The sequence below is a fragment of the Diabrotica virgifera genome, chromosome 2, assembly GCF_917563875.1.
Source record: "Diabrotica virgifera virgifera chromosome 2, PGI_DIABVI_V3a".
NCBI lineage: Eukaryota > Metazoa > Arthropoda > Insecta > Coleoptera > Chrysomelidae > Diabrotica > Diabrotica virgifera.
Window position 1 is genome coordinate 222,238,383 of NC_065444.1, and position 26,688 is coordinate 222,265,070.

At 33.7% G+C, this 26,688-nt stretch overlaps 1 protein-coding gene across 2 annotated transcripts in view; it reads right to left on the reverse strand.

Annotated features, from left to right (window-relative positions):
* The window catches only part of LOC126880396 (alpha-mannosidase 2), a 128,942-nt gene that overhangs the window by 26,596 nt on the left and 75,658 nt on the right, over positions 1–26,688 (reverse strand). Inside the window, exons 12-16 of one of the 2 annotated variants that reach the window (XM_050644233.1) lie at positions 22,869–23,072; positions 15,896–16,080; positions 13,961–14,094; positions 10,630–10,905; positions 6,028–6,324 (exon numbers count right to left, since the gene is read on the reverse strand). In XM_050644233.1, the coding sequence (XP_050500190.1) occupies positions 6,028–6,324; positions 10,630–10,905; positions 13,961–14,094; positions 15,896–16,080; positions 22,869–23,072 (1,096 nt within the window). The remainder of the gene's footprint in view (positions 1–6,027; positions 6,325–10,629; positions 10,906–13,960; positions 14,095–15,895; positions 16,081–22,868; positions 23,073–26,688) is intronic. The other variant, XM_050644234.1, reaches the window with a different exon arrangement.

The window sequence follows — 26,688 nt, forward strand, 5'->3', positions numbered from 1 at the left end:
CCGTCATCTCTTCGACGAAATAAATTTTGTATTTATCTATATTATGTGTATCTATACATAAATTGTATAGAAGTATTTAAATTTAAAATAAATGTAAAACCTATTTTTCGATAGGGAAAAAGGATTTATTTCGCGACCGTCATCTCTTTGGCGAAATAAATTTTGTACGTATATGTATTGAAGTGAAAACTTCTTTAGGGACGTTGTGCACTTTTTGGATGGGAAAAAGTATTAACATGGCGACCGTCATTGCGACCGTCATCGCTTCGAAGAAATAAATTTTTAAAGTGAAAACTTGTTGTGCACTTTTTGGGTGGGGAAAAAGTATTAAATTAGCGACCGTCATCGTTTCGACGAAATACATTTTTGAAGTGAAAATTTCTTTAGGGACGTTGTGCACTTTTTGATGGGGAAAAATAATTAAATTTGGATTGGGAGAGAAAGTAATTTGTGCACTTTTTAGATAGGGAAAAAGTATTGAATTAGCGAACGTCATCGCGACCGTCATCGCTTCGGCATAATAAATGTTTAAAGTGAAAACTTCTTTATGGACGTTGTGCACTTTTTTGATGGGGAAAAATAATTAAATTTGGATTGGGAGAAAGTAATAAATAAGCGACCGTCATCGCTTCGACGAAATAAATTTTTGAATTGAAAATTTCTTTAGGGACGTTGTGCACTTTTTGGGTGGGAAAAAAGTATTGAATTTGCGACCGTCATCACTTCGCTGAAATAAATTTTGTACATATATAAATTATGTGTATGTATGCAAATTGCATAGGGCATACGCATCGCGTATATCGTATATGATATAGGTATAGCACTTCCTTTAGGATGGGGTAAAAGCATTGAGCTCGTAATTTATATACTAGAAGAAGTTTTCACTTCTGTCGGCACTCCCACGAGTAGCTTAATTTTTTTTTTTTTTTAATTTTTTAACACCGTGTAACGATGGGCCTCTCAGCAGATTACCAGCAAGGTACCGTGCGCGCATCAATTCCAACGCACTCCCACTAGACTCCTTCCACTCTACCGATAGAAGCCAGGTGTGGGGGCACCGAAATGGTATTTAAGAAGAGAAACGAGGAAGAACAATCAGTCTTGCTGAGTCAAGGTTTAGGCTCCCTGACTAACCAGTGTATTGAACCAGTAGGACAACCTGGGTGAAGGAAGTCTATAGTGAAGAGATGCTCTGCTCGTAATTAAACAGGATTCGTGTAACCCTGTAGTGAACGGTTGCCGCCATCTCCGATCCGGAGTTGTATGGGTGTCTGTGTAGTTATTGATATTTTGATTGTGTGAGTATTTGTACTTACACTGGATTGAAGTGTAATGAGGTATGAGTATGTGCGTGATTGCTTCTTGTATTCCATTAATTGCATTTTCTTTTGATAGTAATAAATAAATACAATTCTATTTTTCTTTTGTAGACGTCCGCCAAGGGAGCTTTCTCCGGAACGGTTCGAAGGTAGAATACTATTTTATTTTAATTTTAGACTGTATATAAATATCCTCAATACATTTATTGTGTTTTAACCTCGTGTTTTAATGAGCCTCTTGTCCTGAAAGAACTATCCGTCACAATAGTCTAGGCGCCAAATAGAGGTCACCGTGTCATTTTTCAATTCTGATGGACAAACTCAACGGTTTCTTATGGATTTTGGGCTGCTGATTACGAATTTCGAGGGGGGATCTCGATCCGAGTGGTCAAAAAATTGTTATAAACAATTTAATTGTTTATAAATTGTTTATAAGGCTCTGGCTCATAAACTAAAAGAGATAAAAAAATGTTTCAAATAAAATTTGTTCCCTAATAAAAAACGAGGAAACAACCGTTTACTAAACTTACAATTAGGACTCAAGATATTGTAAAATTAGTGCACAATGCAAATTGCAAAATAAGTATTTTTCAAAGGTTTACCGATCGTAACTCGGCTTCTACGCATGCAAATGAGCCTTATAAGGTGTCCTTTTAAAGCTTAATTAAGAGGCTTCCAAACAAAGTTTGTTAAATTATTTGATCTTCATTTGTTTTAAAGTTATACCCGTTTGAAGTTATAATTTTCTTAAAAAAATTGTACATTAATTTGTTTATAAAGGTTTCAAGCAAACTTGGGCTATAAACATTTATACTTTAATTAACAATAATGATAAAACAACTCAAAAGGAACAATTTGAGCTTACGAAAATGTTCGAAGTTTATTTTTGGCTAAGATGTCGATATTTTAATGGCGCGCTATGAGGCGCTAGATTGGCTCACAGTCAAGTAAGTGTGTATTCTTCGACGCTTTATCGATCGTAACTCGGCTTCTACGCATGAAAATGAGCCAATATGTGATATCCATGTAAAAATGGATCGAGTTCTTTTGCAGCATCATCACTGCATATAAAACGAGCATTTATAATGTGGCGGCATACACACAATTGACGGGACTTGATGATGCTGCAAAAGAACTAGATCCACTTTATATGGATATCATATAGATAATTAGACTCTGAAGCCTCAAAAAGTTTCAGTTTTACTGCCGATAAGAACAGACTTGTACCACCATGTAACTGTTAAAATTTCGCTAAGAACTTATGCAGATGTAAAAGAGCTGATATTCCCTGTATATCTCTATGCAGATTTGCAGATGCATGAAAAAAATGTTTGTAAAAATAGTATTAATAAATAATATCAACTTACTTTTTAGTTATACTTCTGAAATATTAGTTTTTAATGTTTTTTTCTCATTTAGTGCAAAAAATAGGAGACAATGTAAATAGAATGAAAGGTGATACGAGGTACAGTATGTTGATTTAATTATAAGAATTATATGATAAAATTTTATTAGGATCTTCAAAAATGAAAAATGAAGATAACGTATGTATACATTAAAATTATAATTTGCATCGAGAAGTTAGCGCGTGAACCTTTACGCGGTGAGCCGATCTTGCGCATCATAGCGCGCGCCATTAAAATATCGACATCTTGGCCAAAAATAAACTTATGAACATTTTCATAACCTCAAATTGTTCCTTTTGAGTTTTTCCATCATTATTGTTCATTAAAGTATAAATGTTTATAGCTCAAATTTGCTTGAAACCCTTATAAACAAATGAATGTACAATATTTTTAAGAAAATTGTAATTTCGAACGGCTATAACTTTAAAACAAATGAAGATCAAGTAATTTAACAAACTTTGTTTGGAAGCCTGTTAATTAAGCTTTAAAACGACATCTTCTAAGACTTATTTGCATGCGTAGAAGCCAAGTTACGATCGATAAAGCTTCGAAAAATACTTATTTTGCAATTTGTATTGTGCACTAATTTTACAATATCTTGAGTTCTAATTGTTAGATTTAAGTTTAGTAAACGGTTTTTTCTTCGTTTTTTATTAAGGAACAAATTTTATTCGAAACATTTTTTTTATCTCTTTTAGTTTATGAGCCAGAGCCTTATAAACAATTTATAAACAATTAAATTGTTTATAACAATTTTTTGACCACTCGGATCGAAATCCCCCCTCGAAATTCGTAATCAGCAGCCAAAAATCCATAAGAAACCGTCGAGTTTGTCCATCAGAATTGAATATGACACGGTGACCCCTCTGGCGCCTAGACTACAACTGCGCTATTCTATCTCCGACGTAATTTTTAATAATTCCTTGCATGGATGAATCGAATCTTGCTCCACAGACTAGGATGACTCCTTATTTCTCCACTCTGTTATTCGTTTCCCTGACGCCTGAAACAGCAGCCACTGCTGTAAAGCCCTTCTTTGCTGCAACGCGAACAAACCTTTTTCCATGGGTTTTTGCAGTTTTTACGGATGTGACCTGGCATTTTGCATTTAACCTTTCCGGAACCGTGCTATAAAAACTTACGCTGCAGGCCGTGCGGGGCAACTATGTTACCCCACTAAAATACTTTAATAATTCATTTAAATTTTACATTATTGTTTGGAAAGTTATATAATAAGGCACTAGTAACTGAAATAATTTGTTTTTATTATGAAAAAGATTTACATTTTTTTTATTTTTACCTCTAATTACAATTTGATTTTATTCCTGATTTTTACAGTCAGGGCATAAAAATGTTTTACTTTCTTCTCGATGTATGGTACAAATTGGTTTTCTGCATGTACTACATGATATTTGAGTCTTTCTATCACGTGCCCTGGCACAAAAGCTGCATCTTCGACTTGTATATTGTTGAATGTCTCTGGCAGGGGTTTCTGGCACTGTGTGCCCCGAGGAGTTAATTTCAATTTTAGTATAAAATTTAAATTATATTTGATAATTTTTATAAAAAAACGATTTAGTAATATATTTTCTAAGATTACCTGGAGGGATAAAAAAAATAAAAATATTTTGAAAAGTTATAAAGACAAAACCGCATCTGGGGTAACCAAGTTGCCCCGCACGGCCACGGAAAGGTTAAAGCATGTCCTTTTGGCATCGTACTCTGTTGGATCTGTACGTCTTCATTTTCCACAAAAATTTTGATTTGCTCGAGACTTTTCGTCTTCTAAAGCTTCGTGTTCTTGGACTAAATCTTGTAATTCCGTTAAATTTTCGAAATCCCGTCGGCGAGTATAAAGCTTATATTCTGGCAGCATATTTTTATACATCCTTTTGATTTCTTGGATTGTGGAAAAAGATCCTTCTCGTCTGATTACTGTTTGAATATCCGTGATATATCTATCCACTGGTTCGTTTTGTCTTTGTTTTCAGTTTCTGATTTGTATTTGCTCCTCTAGTTGTAGCAAATACCTTCTGGGATAGAAAGCTTCAGTGAAGTCCGGCCACGATTTCCAATTTTTATTTTTTTTTCTGTACCATAATAATGATGGTCTCATAACAATTCAGGTAATGCTCTTAGCAGATCTTGCTTATCGATCTCGTAGACCAGGCTTAACTCGTCTATCCTCTCGATGAATTCTACTGCACACCGAATGTTTCTTGTCGAAGTGTGTGTTCCACTTCCATACTTGATTTAGCAATTCTAATTGCCCCATTTGTTTCGGTATTGTAAGTCCTGTAATTGTCTACTGAAGACCGAAATTTCCTGGGTCAGTAAATTACTTCTTATTAATACTGTAAAAACTGATTATAAATGGATTTTTAGAAGTGAAAACTTTTTTAGGGACGTTGTGCACCTTTTGGATGGGGAAAAGTATTAAATTAGCGAATGTCATCGCTTCGGCGAAATAAATTTTTGAGGTGCAAACTTCTTTAGAGACGTTGCGCACTTTTTGGATTTCGTAAAATGGGAATATTATTCATTTATCTACTATGGGGTTGAAATGCGTACAAGTTCGACCGAAGATATAATGGTTGAACCGGAAAGAACTTGCGAAGAAAGTGCATAAGAAGCCGCACTATCCCTATCTCTCTTGAAATGAAAACTTCTTTAGCGACGTTGTGCACTTTTTGGATGGGGAAAAAGTATTGAATTCGCGACCTTCATCGCTTCGCCGAAATAAATTCAGTACGTATATCTATTACATGTATGTATATATATATATATATATATATATATATATATATATATATATATATATATATATATATATATATATATATATATATATATATATAATTATATAAGTAGCATAGGACGTACGCAATGCGTACATAATAATATGTACATAGCACTTCCTTTTAGATGGGGGAAAAGCATTAAACTCGCGACCATTATCGCTATGGCGAGACATTGGTAATTTACACACTATAAGTGGAATTGCGTATAAGTTCGACCGAAGTTATAAAGGTTGGAGGAGGGAAAGAGTGTGTACCCGAATGCGCTTGGTTCGCCAGAAGCTTTCACTTCTGTCGGCACCAGTGCCTTAATTGTTTTTTATTTTGATTTAAAAATTACTTGTTTCAAATGTTCACTACTGGATCAAATTTCTTTCTTACTATTATGCTATACAGTAGAGTGGAACAATAACCGTCGAGGGTCTAACGAAATCCAAAACAGTCGTATATTCGTGAAATATACTTTAATAAAAATCTAACATTATTAATTAATAATATACATACCCTTCCATCGCTTAACGGAAATTGTTCTAATAACTCTTTGTCGCTAAAACAAAGGTCCAGGAATTGCCTATGTAACACTATTCCAATATCTGAGCTGCCTCTGGGTGTTGTTACATTAGATTTAAGTAAAGGCATAGCATAATCTACACCGAAGTCTTCCATAGGAACGTAGTAACTCTTTGATAATGTATCGTCATCATTCGCTTGAAGAAGCCTAATCATTGGGTTTAACAAAGACTGCGATGCCATGTATGCTGTCAAAGTTGGAAAACCTGCTGGATGCGTTCTTGCAGTTGTCTAAACATATTTAAAAAATAATAAAGTCAATATATGTTTTCTTCGGTGAAATAAAATATATTACGAAAACACATATGAAGATATGACTGAAAATATGACACTGTCAGGGTAACATTGATGTAATATGGTTTTTATAACAGTCAATTTCTTTATTCCACGGTCTATCTTCAAATATTTCATTGTGCCCAGTCCATTTCCATTTTAATTTTAAAGCATGTTTCTTCATGTTAAAGCATTTCATTATAAAAATAAACGGTTTCGTTTTGATTCAAATCGAGTCTCTTGTCATCCTCTGACACGTGTTTCTAGGTTTACCCGTTATCAAAGAGGCTTTGCAAGAAGACGATCTGAACAAAAACGCACCGACAGGTCGGTATAAATAATTAAATATTTATACCGGAGTATGGTTAGAGCGACCTCTAGCGGGAAAAGATGAAATGAGTGTCGATATTTCATTGTGCTCAATCCATTTCCATTTTGTTTTTAAAACATGTTCGGCGCTTTCTGTTATTTTGGTTTTACACTTTCTCCATTCACTGTTCATTTTATCTCTGTCATATTCACACCATCTGTGTTTTCATAAGGTATTTTTTTTTTAGTTTTTGATAGTATATTATCCAATATTTAGTGCTACCGCGCTAATAACCGGCAAAATAACGCAAAAGATGGAAAACATACTAAGTTGTGAGATAAAATGAGATGAAACTAGTAGAGGTGGAAAATTTAGCGATAGAAACATAAAAATTTATATTATATTGATTGTTTCCCACCTTTAGACGTATCGGACGAGTTTGGCAACTACCACTGTGGCAGTGACAGTTTTAGTTGATATACTCCTCTAATAGGTCTAAAGGTGGAAAACAATCAATATAATGTAAATCTATAGGTTTCATCGCTAAATTTCTCACCTCTACTAGTTTCATCCCTTTTTATCTCACAACTTAATATGGTTTCCATCTTTTGCGTTATTTTGCCGGTTATTAGCACGCTCATAACTGTATTATGTTTCTCGGTACGGGGAGATGGATATTGTCACTTTTGGTTGTGTTTAGATTGATTTAGATTTAACCTGAATTCAGTAACAATTAGGTTGTGATCAGAAGCTACGTCTGCACTTGGATACGTATTGGCTAATTTGACAGAATTTGTGTACCTTCTTCCTATCATAATACAAGTAATTGGACTTCGTAAGTCCTAGATTTTCACCCAAAGTAATCGAAAGTAGAACTAGAAGTCGATATTTGAACGCTTCGTGTAACTTTGCATCGATCGATATACGATTTTACTAATTTTGAGTCATTTTGACTAAACATTGGGTCAACATTGTTTAAACAGAAATGACTTCAAAACAGAAACTAAAGATTAAAACTCAACTTTTCAATACGCTTCGATTGATGTGTAACATGTACTATTTCTGCGACTATAACGGCACTTCTGGTTAGAACTTTTTAAGCGGAAATGATATAAAATCCAAAACCAAAATTTGTTCTCATCTTGCTAAGGCACGTTGAATGATATATCACTATTTCGGTGACTTTAGAACAGTTCATACGGTTGCAACTCTAAAACCGGAAGTCCGATGTCAAATTTCTCATCCTTAGTACCATCCTTGGGTAATAAGCTTTCATTTGACACCTCGTTTTTCATTCTACCTGTATTAATAATGGAGGAGTTGTATTCGCGGACGGAAGGACAGATGAACAGACAGCCATGAAACCGGAAGTATATATTTATTCTCATCTTGCGAAGTAGCGTCGAATAATTATCACGTGTACTATTCCGGTGACTTTAAAACAGTACTTCTGGTCGCATTTATAAAACCGGAAGTCCTAGAATTTCGCACATTTAGTATCATCCTTGGGTTATAAGCTTTCATTCGACACCTCAATTGTTATTCTACCTGGTATAGTGACGGAGGAGTTATATTCGCAGTTGGACGGATAGACAGCCTAGGTCAAATTTCTCACATTTAGTACCATCCTTGGATTGTAAGCTTTCATTTGACACCTCATTTGTCATTCTACCTGGTATAATGACGTATGAGTTATATTCGCGGTCAAACGGAACGACGGACAGACAGCCTAGGTCAAATATCACACCTTTGGTACCATTCTTGGATTATAAGCTTTCATTTGACACCTCATTTGTCATTCTACCTGGTATAATGAAGGAGGAGTTATATTCGCGGTCGGACGGACCGACGGAAAGACAGCCTAGGTCAAATATCTCACATTTACTACCATCCTTGAATTATAAGCTTTCATTTGACACCTCAATTGTCATTCTACCTGGTATAATGACGGAGGAGTTATATTCACGGTCGGACAGACCGACGGGCAGACAGCCTAGGTCAAATATCTCATCTTTAGTACACCTCATTTTAGTACCCTTTTCATTTGACACCTCACTTGTCATTCTAGCTGGTATATTGACGGAGGAGTTGTGATCACAGACAGACAGACGGACGTGGATAATTCAAAGTTTTCACATTTTTTCAAAATTGGGTGAAAACAATAGTGTATCTATACGAACGAAGCGCGACGGTGCATATTCACAAAAATTTGGAACGTTCAGTAAAAAAGAAAATACGATTTGATTTTTACATACACGCACTTTTAACATAAATCACCTTTTTTCTTTTTATTTAACATATATCGTCAAACTTCTTATTGTAATGTGAAAGTTATACAGCCACGGAATTCGAACGACTGGATATATTCGATTTACCATCGAATTGAATGTTACACTTTTAAATCTAAGAGGAGAGAGAGAAAGATAGACGAGCATATTTACACCAGCCTTTGTGTACCTTCTTCCTATCATAATATAGTGTATCTGGGATCTTACGATTGTATCTTCTGTATCCTTACAGAGCGACTGAGGGTTTTATCTTTTATTTCAATTTTCGTGATGATTATACTAGGCAAGAGTAACAATGGAGGAGTTTCCCGTTTCTTTCTCCATCGCAGTCTAAAAGCAATTAAAACTTCTAGTATCCAATAGGCCGACGCAGGATCATTTCCCTTGCGCTCTATCTTGTTACTGATGTTTCTGCTGCCCGATATCAGAGTAGGATATGGGAAAGGAAACTTTGGTAATTGCGTGGGAGAAAGAATCTACGACATAATTTCTCCCAGATATAAGGAGATTGGGAGATAACTCTGGATCAGATGGACAGGATCGCATCTCTTAACTAGATCTACCTATGGATACGTTCGGACTACCTTAGCGACTGGAGAGCTGAATAAGCGCAGCGTTCAGACGTTACTGCTGGAAGTCGGCTGCTGAGAGATTTACTAAGCATTCCCTATTTCCGCAGGCGCTGGATACAACCACTAAGCCGCTTTGTGCTTACGCTTACAGTCAGCCGCTGAGGTCCTCCGAATGCCCCCTATCTTACCGTCTATAAACACTAGTAAGGCCACTGTTAACATTTTGAGCAGAAACAAACACATAATGACCAATAATAGCTTAAGCGATTGTAGCGAAAAATTCTATGAAGTATATAAAGGAGTGGACCAGTGCAGATTATAGCACAGTCATACCAACTTTGAGTTGTATAGAAGATTTGGGGAGCTGGCGTTGTGAAATTTATTAAGGTAGCATGCCTCAAGTGGATAATGCATGTAATCGGGAGAGGGAAGACATGACAGAAATCATAGAAATTGTTGGCCGAAAAAGACCAGTAAAAAGGCTAACCTGACGAAACTTAGGTATTTGGGCAACTCAAAGCATGAGCACATCAACATCTACTGAATTTGGAGAAAAGTTTCGAGACATGAGCAAATGGAGAATAGTTTTATAGAAAGCTGTAACTCATAATGTGCTGAAACGCCACGAATGATAATGAAAGGCGAATTTACTTACGAGGTTAACAGTTGCATTATGAACTTATTACAGAACCATTAAAAAATAATTGTACATTAATATAATATAACTGCTTCGTGACTACTTTATAAAAAAGTCGATCGGATTAGCCAAGTGGGACTGGTGGTCCCCGCACATCACTTCGCCGTGATGAATGCGCTTTTAAATCCCAGCCCGGTGAACGGAAAACAAAAAGACTACTGCAGCAGTTTAAAATTCTAATATACGAATCTGAGGCTTAGACTGGAATAGGCTCGTGTCTGATCGGCCCATTGGGGGATCAGTACGGCAAGAAATAATGGCTTGCGGCTCAGTGATACTCCTCCATAGATCCCTACTGGACGGGCGTCGACGCCTAAATACCGGTATGTGTGTGTACATATAACTACTTTATAAAGCACAAGTTTAAAATTACTTATACTACTTTATTGAACTTACTTGGCAGTTACTATTTTTTTGTTCTAGAAGTAATCTAAAAATATGCCTAGTAGGAGCGTTATCCATCACTCCTTGGCCTAATCCTAAATTATCATCTTGATTTAATCTACGGTCTAACATAACTTCAATCCGACCAGGTGATAAAGAGCTACAACCTAGGGGGGTGCTAGTAGTGACTGTAAGTCTAGTGTATTCATCTTCAATGTAGGCCATTGTTGGTATTGGGTAATAATTAGCTTGCAGTGGAAGTTTTTTAAACCGTCTTCGTCTTAAAAGCTAAAAGAAATTTTTCAGTAATATTTTAAACTTGCTTGATTCATTACAATAGTTTTTTATAATCAAGTATATTCAAATGGGAAATAAGCCACAATTTTACCTAAAAATGATTTTATTAACGTTTCGACGCCCAAGTCGGGTGTCGTTGTCAATATTGGCAATATCATTTTAAAGTCGTCTACTTTAAAATGTATAATACGTGTCTGAATTGCCGATATAAATGAGTCAGATTAAATAAATTATTAGAAGAATTTTTTACTAAGCAACAACATTTTTGTTTATTTAGTATTATTTTGTATTTTGACAACGACACCCGACTTGGGCGTCGAAACGTTAATAAAATCATTTTTAGGTAAAATTGTGGCTTATTTCCCATTTGAATATACTTGATTATAAAAATGCCACAAGAAAATAGCTTCAGAACAATAGTTTTTTAGTGTTTCTACGTAACCTCTAAAAAGAGATTTCAGTTTTTGAACTTATTTATAGGCTACACAAAAGCATTGATAATGTAAAGCACGAAAAGATAATTGAAGCACTCCATAAGATCGGAATCGATTAGAGAGACATTTGAACAATAGTGAGTCTTTATTGGGGTCAAATAGCAAAAATAAAAGTAGGATCTACAGCTACACTGACCAATAAAATTGATTTCAAGAAAGGAGTACGGCAGGGCTGTATCTTGTCTCCTATTCTCTTTAACATATACTCTTCTTCTTCTTCTTCTTCTTCTTCTTCTTCTTCTTCTTCTTCTTTTTCTTTTATATAGGCAGTACTGCCTGTTTTTCTTCAACGGTGTCTATCATTCTGTTCCTAAATTGTCATTCCATCTTTTCCTTGGGCGTCCTATACTTCTTCTGCCTAACGGTGACTTGTCCCTGGCTACTCTTACTATTATTGATTCAGACATCGTGCTTATGATTGATTTCACTCTTCTTTTCTGTTCTTTACCCAGGTATTTATATTGTCTACCCCACATATGCGTCTGATTTCCTCACTTTTTACCCTGTCCTGTAGTTCTTTTCCAGCAATCCTTCTTAAGATCTTCATTTCGTTGGTCTCCAGATCCCTTTGTGTTTTGCTTGTATTTGATCTTGTTTCGGCCGTGTAAGTCGCAACTGGTCTAATAACTGACTTATAAATTCGGGTCTTTGTTTCCACTCTTAGGTGTTTGTTTTTCCAAATTGTGTCGTTTAGGCATCCGGCCGTTTTACTGGCTTTAATTATTTGGTCTTTTACCTTTTACATATACTCGGGAGAAGTATTTAAGACAGCGCTAGATGAAAGCACAGAAAACATAAAGAAATAATTAAATAATAATTAATAACATAAGCTATGCTGATGACACAGTGATTCCCGCGAGTAGCATGGAAGAGCTGAGTTGCATGTTGTGTAAGATACAAAGAGCAAGTGCACAATACGGGCTAAACCAAACAGATGCTAGTAAGCAAAACCTAGCAACGAGCAAGACAACTGATATTAGACAATCACAGAATTGAACACGTGCATTCGTACACTTAGCAACAACAGATTTTTTTTTATTTCATAATGGCTTTGGCTTAGCCAATTAGCCAGACTATTTGTTTTTTGTATGGTATTACAATAATAATTAATTTAATCATCTAAGCCTACTTATAATTTAAATTTACAGTGTGTTATAATATTCATGGATACATTTTTCAATTTTGTGTGATATGTTTACGACAACAGTTAATTAAAGTTGAAATCAAGCGAAGGAGATACGTATAAGGATATAAAAAGCAAGAGCGTCGTTCATTAGCATGAAACAAATTTTCACCTCCAACAGCCCCATCCTACCTCTCAAAATCCGACTTCTCAAATCCCTTATGTATTTCCGGTTTTGTTATATGGAAGAGGCGTGGAAAATGACCGCAACGTTAATGAAAAAAGTAGAGGCCTTCGAAATGTGGGCTTACCGACGTGTATTGCGTATATCGTGGACCAAGCACGTGACCAACGAGGAGGTACTACGCCGGTAAGGGGAGAAATGTAGGTGTTCAATTTTCACATGCAAAAAATATTCTTATATTTTTACTGCATTAAATCTCTTATTACAACCCTTAATTTAAATAAATCTCAAGCCAGCCCTGTTCAATAGTACCATTTCATCCCCTCCTAATTTTACCCTTACCCCTACAGACAATTTTGGATTCGACACAGAAGAAATCACTCTCTCTTCTCCGACACCCGCCGTAGGGTGAGCTTATCTCTCGTACCTCTTGCAACACGTGAGGGTGCCATCTCTCTGTTGCTCTCTCTCGTCAGCGGTTCCACAGAAAAGTCGGTGCCTCTCATCTCTTCACTCTGGACGGTCCAGCCTTCCTTTTGGGCTGAAACGAAATAGCAATACGTTACGTGACGAACAGTAATTCGGGAGTGACGCCATACCTGATTTCGCAAATTGTGGTACGGGAACAATCAATTCGTGTGTGAGCACGGCTCTAATGATCTACAACGTTCACAATTTGGTAAGACTTTATATACATATTAATATTGTCTGTATAAAACCTTATACTTTATACTCCCACTTTAACCTGAACCTAACAGTCCTAAATGCAGTCCACACACTTAAAGTATATTCATACTCTCACATATGTCCAAGTTATCGTACAGTAGGAATAACTATAAAGAAAAAAAGATTGGAATACTTATGCCACGTTATGAGGCACAGTAAATATAGAGTACTACAGCTAATTATCCAAGGAAAATAGACAGCAGAAAGGGCTCAGAGAGGAGGAGGCACTCGTGTTTCCAAAACACGCGGCAATAGATCGGATTGTCATCTGCCGAACTATACAGATCTGCCGCAAGTCAGAATAGTCATGTTAATTGCCAACGTTTGGAATGGACAAGGTACATGAAGAAGAAAAACTTATTTTGACAATCTACCTACGTAAGCGTATGTTTTGAAAAAAAAGAGATTACTTTGCTTTGCAAAACTAATAATTCCATCAAACTGGCTTATTCTTTATATTTAAACCCTTAATTTATTATAAAGAAATGAACAAAATTTTAATAAAAAAGAAACGGTTACCTGAAAACCATTATTATCGGTGAAAAACTCGTCTGTATTATTAATATTTGTTGACAGCCGCATCACTAGTTCGAAATTATTCGTTTTAGTGATATCTACTAAGTTATGAAGTTCTATTCCCAAACCGTCAGCACCTAAAAATATAATGAATATTTAAAATTATTTTTATCTTTTCTATACATATTATGTAATTAACCTCTATACTATTAATTCGATTACCTAATAATAGGGAACTTGCATACAATTTTAAATTCGAAAAAAATACTATAAATCACAACAGAACATAATTTAAAACATATATCAAAGAAAAAAAGTTTTTTTGTCTTTCGTTTATCGAAATTATTTAAAAAAAAATCGCCCCTAAAGACGATTAAAAATTCAAATTAGAGCAGCCAGCCCAAAACGCGCCCTCATTGGTCGTGACGTCATATAATTGTAGTACTGGATGTCCTCGGCATTAATTGATTAGGTTTGGCATTCGTTTTGAAACTGAGACTCAGTTTTATAAATATTTTGATAGATTTTCCAATCTCAACAAACTGGTATATAGGGCTTTTCATCGAGTCTCGTTTGTTTCGAGCTTCTGTCATATGCTGTATAATCTGTATATATGAATATTATACACAGATTATACAACATATGACAGAAGTTCGAAACAAATGGGAGTCGATGAAAAGCCCTATGACATACGATAAATGACATTAAAATATAAATACATATAACCATAAACATAAATAAAATATAATTAGGTGACATCACGATTCGTTTAAACTAATTTAAATACACAGAAGATTTTAAATTTGTACTTCTAAGTTATTATGAGTTTTTGAAGCGTGAAATTTTGGAAATCTCATTTTTAAACAAAACTGAACAATATTATGTAATCAAAAAAGTGCAAGTTCCCTATTGCACTTGGTACTGTATGTTAGCTTATATCGCAACGAATAACAAAGAAATTATACTGTCTTTTTGTAGATTATTTAAGAATTAAACTGCTGCATCTCACAGTAGTTTGGAATTTCCACAGTGCTTTAATTACACTGATAATTCTCTAGGATAGCGATATTGGAGTATTAAAAGAGTTATTAAAAACTAAAAACTTTAATTCAAATATTACACCTATAAAAAGCTGAAACATCCCATTCACCACTATTCTTTTTCTAATGATCATCTTTCAGTGCGTCACAGTTTTTCGATTTCTCTCTAACGCATTAAATTGTATGTGACAGAAAAAAAGGCACGTCTTTGAATACTTTGGTAATTATTCTAGTTCGGTGATTATTCTAGTTGTCGATAGATGGCGCCATAATCAAAAAAGAATTATTTATTAAATAAAATAATAATATTATCAATATAATCTGTACAATTTATAAGACTATACAAATGAAAGAAAATACCATTTTATAAATGCAATAGACACAATTGATTTGGTTTTATTCCAAATTGAAAATAAAATTTGACAACTGTCAGATTTAACAAAAATGTCACGTTAGAATAAATGTCATAAATGTGTATTATCACGGACTTACCTTTTTTTCTATAATTTGTGACGCACTGAAAAATGTTCATGAAAAGGAGAATACCTTTTACTTCCTCACTGATATTTGCTCAGTTTGTTGTCAATAGACGTGCGAGTAACGCATACACTTCAGTCAGCATTTCAACTGCTTTTCAGAATTATATTTTAGGTAGATATTACCTATTTCAAATTAAAAACCATTTTTGAATTCCTCGTTCTATTTGTGACAGAAAATCTATATTCCCTTTTTTCCATACCTATTTTTATATTCCCTTTCAAGCCTTATTTTAAAAAGATATTTTCTTTAAAATATCTTCAAATTCAGTTGTTTGTATATTCTTGAAAAGTTTATATTCAAAATGAAAATCTAAATTAGGGATAAAACTTCAGGGGTATTATTAGAAATTATTGAATACCTTGTGTGTTATATATAATAGCACAATGTTGGATATAAGGCAACTGAACCAGAACAGATGAAAATAAAGGACCTTCGATTATATTTACAACCGTATTTTCTATTTCCAAAGGAACAGCATCGCCATCTGGTAAAAACAAGTATGCTCCACTTCTTTCAGAATTAAGTCTTACGCCAACACCATACCTACAATAAACATGATTTACAATAAGCATGCTTTAAGCCGCGTCCTCACTGGTAAATTACGGTAAATATTGAACTAATGGTTTGTCGCAAGAATCGTCGCAGATTTAACAGCTCGACCACCGAAAATTTGTTTAACCTTCGTTGTGCGCATCTGCTCAGGTTGTGTGGAGTAAATAACGCAGCGTCCACATTGCAAACCGTATGCGACGCAAATCCTTTGATCTTCTCTCTAAAACCGACAACCCATGGAGCGTGTGCGTTGTGTGCGTCTAAAATTCTTGCGTCCGATTTATGCGACGAACACGTTTACATTAGCACAATTTACCTCGAGCACGCAAATATTTGCTACGAACAACTGGTTCGTCGCCAATTTTTACCAGTAAGGACGTGGCTTAAGAAATATGAATGTCAAAATATATTCAACAATGTTCAATTATACAGTACCTACAATTTAAAGTTTGTGGCACACAATTAAAATAATATGTAATTTTTCTCGACATTTAAAAGATAGCACCCAATTAATAATGTAATTTTTCTAAATATTTAAGAACGTAGGCGCAAAATCTCGTACCAGAGCACTTTAAATGTATTCTTTTTTTTTCGAATCCTGAGAAAACTAATAAATATTTTTGAAAAATTTAAACGCAGAATGCACCATTACATTATTACCAAGGGCCGAAAGTCCCTCAGAATAAACAAAAAGTTTTTGAATGAGATTTTTTAAATAAAAAATCACACAAATTTTTTTTTTACCCCTGTAACTTATTAAAATAAAAATTATAGAAGTTTTGAGGGACTTTCGGCCCTCGGTAATAATGTAATCTTTCATTCTGCGTTTAAATTTTTCAAAAATAGGTACTTATTAGTTTTCTCAGGATTCGAAAAAAATGTATACATTTAAAATACATTGATCCGAGATTTTGCGTTTATCCCCTTAAAAGGAAATTATGGCTAAGCAAGATATTCACTATAACATAGCTCATTTTGGTCACTTATTTATGCAGATTAAATTAACTTTTGCGTACGAGAGAATGTAGGCACACCTTGCAACATGATTGTTACAAATTGTTGAGGAGTTGTGTTCACGGAGAGATAGACGGGTGGACAGACAGGCACGAAACCGGATGTATATATTTGTTCTCATCTTGCTAAGGCGCGTCGAATAATATATCGCTTGTACTACTTCGACTTTAAAAAGCGTAAATTTTTGCGTAAAAGCTTTGATTTGACATCTCAATTGTCATTATACAGGGTGTCCAGAAACTCTACCGACAAACGAAAACAGGAGATTCCTCAGATTATTTTAAGACAATTTAACCCAATTCGCCTAGTCCGAAAATGCTTCGTAAGGGAGCTAGAGCTCTTTGAAGATGGCGTCACGAAATTAGTTTTTCTTAAATACTTCCAGAACGCTTCTATTTAGAAAAACGAAAATTGGTATGCATATTTACTTTTCAGAGATCAATCGATTCCATCCATTGCAAATTTCTAGCACCGGTCATAGGCGTGCGTTTTGGGTACAGCAACGGGTATTTTATCGCATAATATTTTTGTCCTTAACTTTTATGCATTTTTGACACCGGATTATTAAATTGTGAGGTATTCTAGTACTAAAAGGTACTCTTGATTTAAGTCGGTAGGACACACCCTTTTCTAGAAAAATCGACTTGAAAGTTTTTCGTTTTTGGAATTTGAAAAAAAATTGAAAGAACTTTTCAACAAAAAACGAAGTATTTTACCAACATAAAGTAAGAGTAAGTTTTAGTACTCGAATACCTTATAATTTAATAATCTAGTGTCAAAAATGCTAAAAAATTCAAGACAAAAAAGTTATGCTATAAAATAACTGTTGACCTACTCAAAACGGACGCCTATGACCAGTACTAGAAATTCGCAATTAATGTAATCGATTTATCTCTGGAATATAAATAAATGTACCAGTTTTGGTCTTTCTAAACAGTTTTTTTTTATATTTTTTTTTAATTCAAAAAGCGAAAAGTTTTTAAATTGATTTTTCTAGAAAACGGTGTGTCCTACCGATTTAAAACAAGAGTACCTTTTAGTACTAAAATACTTCCCAATTTAATAATTTAGTATCAGAAGTGCATAAAAGTTAAAGATAAAAAAGTTGTGCGATAAAATAACCGTTTCCCTACCCAAAACGGACACCTATGATCGGTGCTAGAAATTTGCAATGGATGGATTAGATTTATATCTTGAAGATAAATACGCGTACCAATTTTTGTTTTTCTACATAGAAGCGTTCTGGAGGTATTTAAGAAAAACTAATTACAAGACGCCATCTTCAAAGAGCTCTAGCTCCCTTAGGAAGCATTTTCGGACTAAGTGAATTGGGTTAAATTATCTTAAATTATCTGAAGAATCTCCTGTCTTCGTTTGTCGGTAGAGTTTCTGGACACCCTGTATATTCTAATAACGGACGAGTTGTGTTTATAGACGGATGGATCGTTTAAGGTTTCCACATGTTAATGTTGACAACGAATGAACACAATAAGTCAGTGACACTAAAAAATTCTGATGTACAAAAAGAAACAGTTTAGTGTGAAGTAGAAACGAAATGATAATAGGAAATACAGATATAAAAGTTATCAGTAAATTTTTACTTAATAATGTTGATGATGTGGATTAGATACTAACAAGAAATGAGAAACACTGATGTACAATACGCGGCAAAATAAACAGTACTGAAATGAATATGAATATTGAAATGTTTCTAATTATTTAGATATTTAGTATACATTATATATAGTCTTGCAAATAATATTTATAATGAGGTTACCGATAAAGCAGATGTTAAAGATACCCTTTGGCACCAAAAAAGCAATCTTTAATTCTAGTCCACAATTCCAGAGTTTTAGATGGTGGATCGGTCTGTCCCCTTCAGCATTCCCCATATGTACGCATCAGGTGGCGTTAGGTCTGGTGCATGATACTATGACAAGAAGATAAATCAACGCGCATGATGGTCTTGCATTCCTATCGCTTACTATGACGTAAACCAGATACAACTTTCCTGGCGCCAAGTTGAATTCTTTATTTGTGTTCATGTTCATTCGTGTTAATACAATAGTTATCTCTCACGTGTTGCTTCAAAACGTATTGAATGAGATTTTTGTTTAGTTATATAGTTATATTATATAGTTATAAAAATTTTGTGGCGAAAACGTTCAGTTTACTGTGTTAATATCACCTAATTTGTTTATCGAACGCAAGTTGCTCTCGGCTATCTGTACCTACTTTATAAGACTGAAGACTAATTTTTGTTTACCATGTATTGTGCAGTGGTGGGCTGTTTAAACAATAAGAATAAAAAAAGTAAAACTTTTTCGAAGTGTCGTTTTTTCCTGTTTCCTAGAGACAAACCCATACCGTAAAATGGGGTTACTTTGACCGTTGGGGTGAATTTGACCGAAAACATAAAAAAATATCTATTGTGATATACTTCAGCCACCCTGTATAATTTTTAAAATTATTTTTAACGATTCAAATTTATAAATATCTAAGAATTCATTTTTAAATAAAAAAAAAAGAATTAATATTCCAAGGGTTGTTAAATCCACCGATATAACGAATTAAGAAAAAATGGTTTTAAAACGGACAAATTAACCCCACCTAAAAGAAAAATAAGTTTAACAGGCAAAAAGCATATACGGTCAACTTCCCCCCAGATAGGGTGAACTTGACCAAATGCATTTTTTATTTTTTTTCATGTCATGATTATTTTATTGTAATTATAATCTAAGCTACTGAAAGTAGACGTCTAAACCCATAACATATTTGCATATACAAAAATGTAGCAAAATTTAAAATATAATTTTTATAGGATTAAAGTACAAAATCGGTCAAAGTCACCCCATTTTACGGTACGTAAAGTGTGGGTCTCCAAGTGTTTTCAGCGAGACAAATTTAATGTAGATACCGCGAGAATATGCTAAAAAAATTTTACAGGAGCTGACTATTGTTTAAAAGAAAAACTATTGGGATTACCTGACAACAAGTGGAAGTTTAAACAAAGGACAGTTAAAAAAATTAAAAACTAAAAAACAAATTAAGTGGTCGATTGAAGATATTGCTTCAGCAATTTCTTTGCACACTGCAGGGGCAAGGTCCTATCGTTTATTAAGAAAAAGAGGCTACCCCCTTCCAGCTGTAGGAACGTTAAGACGATGGGATTCCGGATGTTAACGATAAATCGTTTACTTGGGTAAACCACCTTTCTAAGGGTGGTTTACTAAAACCAAACCTGAAATTTGTAACTAAATGTAGTGAACTGGAACATATTTTTCGTACTTATAATCGCAGTACATTAAAAATTAGTAAACATTATCTGAAAAACCTATTAGAAGCCGCAAAACAAGTAAATCTCAGTGACGACGTAAAATTACTTTTTTTTAGATGTAAAATGTATTTTAAAATAAGGATGCTAAATAAAAATATTAAAGATAATTATAATATCCGTAAGAGAAAAATCATAAAAATTGTCAAATAATATCATAAATAAATAAATAATAATAAATAATATTCATAAAGTCTGAAGTATGACACGCTTTTCGTTTATTTTTCAAATTATTTACGTTTTACCGGCATTGTATAATATTTAATTTATGTCTTATAGCTTTATTTATTTTGTTTGTAATGTACACAATCAAATCGTAGATTCATATATTTCTATAATTACCTTTACAAATTAATTATGCATTTTCAAACCACGTATTCACATCAAGTAACTAGTTATGAATTCTTAGTTCAAGTATCAAGTTATTCATTTATATGGTAGGGGAGCCCAAGCAGGGATTTGTGCAGTTACTCGAGCCCGTCAGATTATCATATGGGGAGAAACCTGGTACCCTGCAGATGTACCTCTACCATATATTGGATCTTAACACATGGGAGTTCATTAAGGGGGGCCCGAAAAAAAAAATCTATCCTTAAAAATACTCGAAATTGTCAGATTAAGATATGGTAAGTTAAGTACATGCAAAAGAGTGCATATTTAAAAAATCTGACGATTTGAGCCGTGCGTAAGGAAATGGGCGAGTCACAAAGTTTCACAAGACAAAAGCGAATATTTCTAGAAATAAATGACAAATTGAAAAACTAAAAAATATGTGCTCAATATTTTTTAAAAATCTATCGAATGATACCAAACACAACTTCCCACGGAGAGGGGTGGGGGGTAAATATAATATTTTAATTACGAATCCCGCGATATTTCGCGAAATGAACATCAGATCGAAAAACTGTAAAATATACTTATTTAATATTTTTGAAAAATCTATCGAATGGCACTAAACACGACCCCCACGGAGGTGAAGGGGGGTTACTTTAAAATCTTAAATAGGAGCCCCCATTTTTTATTGCAGATTTAGATTCCTTACATAAAAATAAGTAACTTTTATTCGAAACATTTTTTCAAATTATGATAGATGGCGTTATAATTGGAAAAAACGATTGTTGCAAATGGAAAATTAAATTAAAAAATGGCAAGCGCCCACTAGAATGGAAAATTTTACTTAACTTTTTTGGGGTTTAGGACCTACTCTTCACAACCCAATAGGTCCCCATAACGCTCGAGTGATTGCACATTTAGCATACTTTGCTCCCGTACCATAGTAATGAAACAGCGTTGCCATATGATTCATCGTCAAAATAAGATACACACAAGTTCCCTGGTTTAGTCTCGCAGTGACGTCATGCGCCAGTCGATTGAATTTAGACTTGCAAGTGTGCATATCTTCCTGTCATAGTATCATGGGTCTGGTGAGTGACGATCTCCCAAAATCATCGCCCAGTATTCGAAGAGACTCCCTGGCCGTGTGACAGGTTGCCCCGTCCTATTGAAACCATTGTTGATTTTAAGCTTGGATCGTTTCCACAACCTTTTCTGTTGGACCAAAAGTAGCACTCCACAATAAAAAAAATTTCTGCTAAACTGAGAATCATCCTAAAGCACCTAACATTAACACGACATTCACATACGTTGTAACAATGTTCGGAAACCATTCAGTACGTTTCGGCCATGACGCATACAAATTTGAGGCATACGTCTTTCAGTACTGTTTATTTTGCCGCATACCGTATATACACAGTCGAAAGTCGAAGAAGTTAACATGTAATATTTAACATTTGACTGCAAGAGACTGCGAGACGGTCTATTGGGACCGTGCAAGTTCGGCAAAGCGACCCCTATTTCTACGCTCTATACTAAAATTCGCACTTTTAATTATATTGGCCAATTATATTAGTCCTGGTTACTGGATAATTGTCAAGGCCATAGTCCAAAAAAATAATAAGCAGAAAAAATAAGATTCAGGTTATGTTATGAAAACGTCAACAATTGTATGTAGTAAATAAAATTAGTTATTAAAATGCAGTACTGCAAGCAAAATAAAATTAATTAAATTTACCTTTATATAATAATTGCATATCATATCAATATTGTGGAGCAATATATAATTTTTCTGCTTCATTGACAGAAGGTATGAAATATACGTCAATTTGACAATATCAATTGACAATATGAATTATTTAAGATAGTTGCAATATTTCTCCGCGACTCGCGCAGGGTCGTTTCTCGTTTCCCCTTCCAAGTACTTGCACTCCGCGAATATCGGTGATAGATATAATGTAGAGATATAAATCTTATGCAGTTTCTTGTCCAGGCACCAATTTTTATCTCTTGGAGATTATTTTATTTATTATTTTTATATATTTTATTTTATTATTTTTTATATTGCTGATATAGAATCGTTATTGAGTATACTTACTTTGCAAAATCTAAATGTACAGGTATGGTTTTCTTTCCAAGTTTTAATGCCTTTAGTAAACCTAATTCACTGAAAGAGGCAGTTACTCTTTTATTTTGTAAAGTAAATTCTCTAGATCTGGATGATATCTCTGGTTGGAAACCGTTGGGAGCTTTTACATCACCATAGTGGTTTAATATTGTAACTTTAGAAAGGACTGTTTCACTGTAAAAGATTAAATAATTCATATTAATATGTATGTATCAAGAGTAGAAAATAACAAAATATCAGGTACTACTTAAAAATATTTTGGTCTTATTGTCTAAAAATTGTAAATTATTGGATTGTTAGAGGATTTTTTATCATTTTAATTCGTTCAATTATTATTGGTAAATTGTCAAATATAGGTAAATATAGTTAAAAAATATATATAATTAAAGGACACCGCACACATCTCATGGAAATATCATGTCACTCAAATGAAAATAGATTCGTCTCGAAATTACAATAATTTCATATCATTGCGCCAACTCTGAATTTTGATTTATAATGACGTAAATTGATATAAATAAATCTAAAATCAAATAGAAATGTAAATGAGAGAAAGAGAGAAAAGATATTCTTTGAATCGCCAGTTCAAAATCTTTCTTCGGGTATTAGGGCAGAGGCTTACTCTTATCTCATAGATAATAAAGTAGGTGCAATTTGGTCAGTTTGACAAAAGTATATAGTTCATTTAATCGGCCTAGCTCAGGCTGGGTTAAGCTGTTTCTATAGCCACTACACTAGTAGTATTTGTGAATAACAGTTTTATGGACTTCAAAAATATGATTTCGATAAACTTTAATTACAATTTATGCCGTTATTAATAAAAATTCAGAGTTGGCGCAATGATATGAAATGATTGTAATTTCGAGACGAATCTATTCATGTAAAGTATATTGTATTTGAGTGACATTATATTTTCCATAAATGTGTGCGGTGTTCTTTTTGTGAAATAACTGGATATCTTTTTTCTCAGACGGTTCTGACATATGGCTCTCCCAACTCCTTCCATCGATTTCTATCTTGAGCAACACACGTCCAATTTGTTCCGGCTATTGTTTTTATGTCATCTACCCATCTCATCTGTGGTCTTCCTCTTGGTCGTCTACCTTCGTGAGGTCTCCAATACTGTATTGTGGAATTCCAATGTTGGTCTTTTTGTCTAGCGGTGTGCCTAGCTCCATTTGAGTTATAGCAATTTTTGTTGTGATATCCTCGACTTTTGTTTTTGATCTTACCCAGTCGTTCCTCTTTATTATCTGATAGCCGTATACATAGCATTGTTCTTTGCATTGCCCTTTCTGTTGTGGCTAGTTTATTCATATTGGCCCTGTTTAGGGTCCATGTTTGATATCCATATCTCATAATGGGAAGGATGCACTGGTTGAACACTCTGCTCCTCAAGTATTGAGGTATTTTGCGGTTGAAGTATCCAACTAAGTCAAACCCTGCCCATGCCAACCTTGCTCTTCTAGTGATTTCCGCACTTTGATTTTCTTTGTCAAGTTTGTCATTGTTGAAGTTATACTTCTTTAGGCACGAAGGTCAATTTTTATTTTGCTGGGCGCATGCGCACACCGACAGTATGGTACGAAACGTTATGAGGGATTTGATTGGGTGTTAAAATCATCTGTCAATAATTGTTCAAATGGAGATTCTGGATAAACAAAATGTTGTGTATATTAGTTTTTATTATAAGTTTATTAGTTATAAGTTATAAGTATTATAAGTATATTAGTTTTATTAAATACCTATTTGGAAAATGTACCTACCTAGCTAGTATTTTTTAACTACTTTGATTTACATAATTTGATTACCAACAAAAATCTCCATCTAATATATTGCTTTTTTAGTCTATATTTTGTCGTATTTTAATTCCACAAGAATCAAACTTATTTGATTAAACTAACAGAATAAGCAACAGTCAAAAAAAATTTAAAACGTTTAGTTGCTAGGTATATCTTTCCACTTCATTCACATGTCTCGGTAGTTAAATTCTGCGTGGGGTGAGTTCAAAATAATCTAAACCTGATAGACGCAGGTTCAATTCCCAATGCAAATTTTTATTTTTTTTTTTATTTTTTTATACATTTTATGATTGTAATTATATTTTTTATATTTTTTTTTCAGAAAATACGTATTTAGTTAAAATTTTCTCAACAACTGTTCAGAAATAATGTCTTTGGTTTCATTTTTCAATGTGTTTGCATGTGTTTTATTCTTTTATTTTTTTAATTTTTCGTATTGTTTTAATAAAAATATTTGTAAAGTAGCAAGTATTAAAATGAGTTTAATATTTAAATAAAATATAAATAAACTGTTGAAAGTATATTGATTTCGTTGAAATCATATAATAGAAGTATAACTTCTTACGTGCGTACAAAGTACACACACATTCTTTTTTTTTTTTTTTTGTTTTTTTCATAATCATTTTAAAGCCGACGTATTGGGAGCTGTCTGCGAGTTCCTCCATCATAATTTGTAGTTCCTCACAATGTCCTCAGCGGATCTGAGGTGGAACTTGTTGCCGTTAACATTAATACTATAGGTTGACCAATTTGTAGTTTAGAAGACATCTTCCAGTGCTAGATTAAAAAGTTTTGGTGATACTACGTCTCCTTGTCTAACTCCTCTGTTACTGGGGATGGGATTTGTATTTTCATCTAGTTGTACTATCATAGTTGCTTTTTCATATACATAAAAAATGGAAAACATAATACATTGTGAAGTAAAAAGAGATGAAACTAGTAGAGATGGAAATTATCCATACAAACGAATAAATTAACATTACATTACAATACATAGTTTCCCACCTTCAGACGTATCGGAGGAGTACGACAACTGTCACTGTGACTCCTGTCACAGACGTCTAAAGGTGGAAAACTATGTAATGTAATGTTAATTTTTTATACATTTATAACGATAATTTCCACCTCTACTGTTTCATCTCTTTTTATTCACTATGTATTATGTTTTCGATTTTTTGCGTTATTTTGCCGGTTATTAGCGCACTCATCACTGTATATTGGGCATTAGTTGCCTATATCTCGAGTGTATTCTACATAGCTCATATCATTTATAGCTTGTTCTATGGCTCACATCTCGATATTATCAAATGCCTTTTCATAGTCTACGAAAGACGTCTGTAAAATAAAGGTCAAAAAACAAATTTAATTTGTTGAGTCGTCAACATTTCGGAATTTTAGTTCTTTTTTATCAAAATATAAAAAAAACAATACTTGTTTTGTGATTAACTATTTAGATGGAAAATAAGCCACAATTAAATTGAAAAAATAATTTTATTAACGTTTCGAAGCCCAAATCGGGTTTCGTTGTCAAAATACAAAATACTACTAAATTAAACAAAAATGTTGTTGTTAAGTAAAAAAATTCTTCTAATAATTTATTTAATCTGACTCATTTATATTGACAATTCAGACGTATATTATACATTTTAAAGTAGAAGACTTTAAAGTAGTAGTCGAGGAAATGAAGCTGGAAAAATGGCAAAACCTCGCAATTTTTTCGTCCAGCATCGATTTGTACAAAAATTTGGGATTAGGCTCATTTCACCCTCTAGTTCATTTTCTATATTGAACCATTGTACGCTTTTGGTTTTTTAAGGGTGAAAACTACCCCTAAAAAAACTACTTGTAAAAAATTATAAAACAACATTTTAAAATTTATTATTGTCAACATTTGATTCTTATTAGTTACATAATGATTGTTTTATGCTTTAAGATATACTATCATCCCTTAAAACCACCCTTGTTGGAGCTATATATAAAAAATTACT